The sequence below is a fragment of the Montipora foliosa genome, chromosome 3, assembly GCF_036669935.1.
Source record: "Montipora foliosa isolate CH-2021 chromosome 3, ASM3666993v2, whole genome shotgun sequence".
NCBI classification, from domain to species: Eukaryota; Metazoa; Cnidaria; class Anthozoa; order Scleractinia; family Acroporidae; genus Montipora; species Montipora foliosa.
The window spans coordinates 25,410,031-25,412,530 of NC_090871.1; the positions used below are offsets into that span (position 1 = coordinate 25,410,031).

The 2,500-nt window shown below is 40.8% G+C and overlaps 1 protein-coding gene across 2 annotated transcripts in view; it reads right to left on the reverse strand.

The window, feature by feature from the left end:
• Window positions 1–2,500, reverse strand: part of LOC137994661 (uncharacterized) — a 24,152-nt gene that overhangs the window by 20,067 nt on the left and 1,585 nt on the right. For both annotated transcript variants that reach the window (XM_068840268.1, XM_068840267.1), the window contains exon 2: window positions 1–141. This exon is cut by the window's left edge and continues 48 nt beyond it. In XM_068840268.1, the coding sequence (XP_068696369.1) occupies window positions 1–141 (141 nt within the window). The remainder of the gene's footprint in view (window positions 142–2,500) is intronic.

Below are 2,500 nucleotides of genomic sequence, written 5' to 3' on the forward strand. Positions count from 1 at the left end.
TCAGGACCGGTGCAGTGCCAATCACCATCACATTGCGTCGTCTTCTTGAAACCCTCAGCATGGTATGGTAAAGTGGTGTACAAGAAGAACGAACTAATGACGCACCTTATCCAGCTTGATGGAGCCATGGCTCTGAAATCCCTAAGAAGTAACATTACAAGTCGGCTGCAGATTTGGTTTTACGAGGCATCTGGTTTGTCTCTTCTACTGGGCAAACCTGCCCAGAGGGAAGGAGCAAGAACAGGACTCGAGGTCCTATGCGAGGTGCTCCACCCTACCCTATCCAGACCAGAAAGACCAGACCACAACACCGGGAACTACATGCCCTACTCCATACGACAAGTGTGCTGGTTCTTTTACGCCCCACAGGACTATGAACATTGAAGGGTTGTGAGACGGGACTTCCGGCTTATCGTTCTTATCCGAGAAGACTAGAGATTCTAACCATTTGCAGATGTAATTACAAATGCAGCACTTTCTCCTCAGTTATTTAAAGACCCAGAGTGTTGGTCCGGCCGGAGTTGAACTCACGACCTCTCGCGTGACAGCCCGGTGCTCAACCAACTGAGCCACCGGTGCGGTCCACTAATAGGAAGGCCTAATAGGAAGGCCTTGGACAAACTCTCAACCTCAAACTCGTTCTAAAATTATTTGGGGCATGTTATTCTTTTTTGGTCTACCGAATTTTGGATTTTTGATGCAGTCCTTAATTAGACTGCAAGAGTGTCTTGATCCAGCTTGAGGCCAGTTAGCAACTTAAGTTCGGACGGAGATGGAGCGAGCCTGTCTACAAAGTTATCAAGTTACCTTAAGTATAGATACCTATAAGCCGAGTTCTTTTTTCAGAGAAAATTCGGTTTTGAATCCGCCAGCAAATTTTGGAAGAAGCCTTTTCGGCTTATAGCCGAGGGTTTTGCTCTCTTATAGGTATCATGATCAAGAGGTTGATTTGTGGATAGCTGGGCAAATCATACTTTCGCATGAGATAAAATAGATGACTAAAAGGCGCAACATTTTCAATTTTAAGGTTGCCCTTTGATGACAGAATTCCTGCAATGCGAAGGCTGGCTAAAATCACTGCATCCCTGTACTTTTTAATTAATTTAAAAATGCTCGCAGGAAGAAATCAGCAGGTATTGAAATCAGAATAAAGGATGATTACGACTGGGCTTTTCGTTCTCTCTTCTCGTCTTTCAAATGTCAAGCACAATTAGGTTATCTGACTTTGAAGTTCCTAATTTGTCGTTTTCATAAGCACTTTGATACGAACCACACTTTTCCCGGTTTGAAAAGGTCCAGTAATGTTTGATTCTTTTTTTGCCAAAGCAGCAGTTCTGTGCGAATTCTAAAAAAATGTGTTAAAATCTCACTTTTAAAACACCCTCTAAGAAATTATGTCTGTGATTAAAGATTATCCGTCTTTTAGAGATTCCCCGTTTATTAGAGATTCCATATATTTTAGAGACTCCTTCTCTTTTAGAAATTCCCCGTTTTAGAGTTAGCCACATGCCAGCCGCGTAAATGGGTTTAGTTCCTAAATATTGCATCCTTAATAAATTAAGATTCCGATTTTTTTGTGCTGGGACATATTGCTGTGCTGGGTCATACGGTTAAGTAATTTTGCGAAGGTTTTCTTCAATATTTTGTCTCCATGAAAACGGTTACAATTTGCTTTGCGTAGCCAGCCGGCGGTTTATGTCATAAATTCAGTCGGAGATTCTTGTCAAACTACTCTTCACATTTTGATCTCTCGAAGGGATAATGTTTCATTGCCCCCTAAAAATATCTTAACACAGTAATTTACAAAGGTTGTTCTTCAAAGCTGTTGTTATTTCATGTCCCAACTCGACGTACCAATTGGGTTTCTGTAGTGTGGAAGTTGGGTGAAATTTGCGATTTTTTTAAATGCCTGAAACTGGTTTTCTTCTAAAGGCCAAAACATTCTCATTTCAACAGCTTATCCAAATTCTATTACTGTATTATAAAGAGCTAAAGTTTGTTTATATTGTGTTCGTGTTTCATAAACAGACGACGCCGCGTCTTACCGTACGAGCGAGTTAAAAATGTGTTATTTTTCGCCAATTTTACCATTCGAAGGAGGCCAACATGCCGTGTTTTCACACTTTCCGCAATTTCGCAAAATTTAAAAGGCTGTTGAAACTTTTAATGTTATTTTTGAAAATACTTCACTATAGAGGTTACTTGGGCAAAATATGAAGGAATTCGAAATTTCACGACTGACGCCCAATTCTCCATAATTTCAGACATCGGCTCTTAAATAGTATGGGACGTTAAAGAACCCACTCGCTGTTCGATAAGAGTAGGGGACGTAGTCTCCGGTGTTGTGGTCAAACCTAAGCTGGACAGGGGCATCTGTCACTTCAATAAAACTTAATTGTAGACTATTTAACAAGCAGTCTGACCAAAGTCCCCCACAAAGTATTGTAAAAGAATTAGTCCTGAAAAGCCCCGTTGGGGAGAGACTAATATCAAAATCATT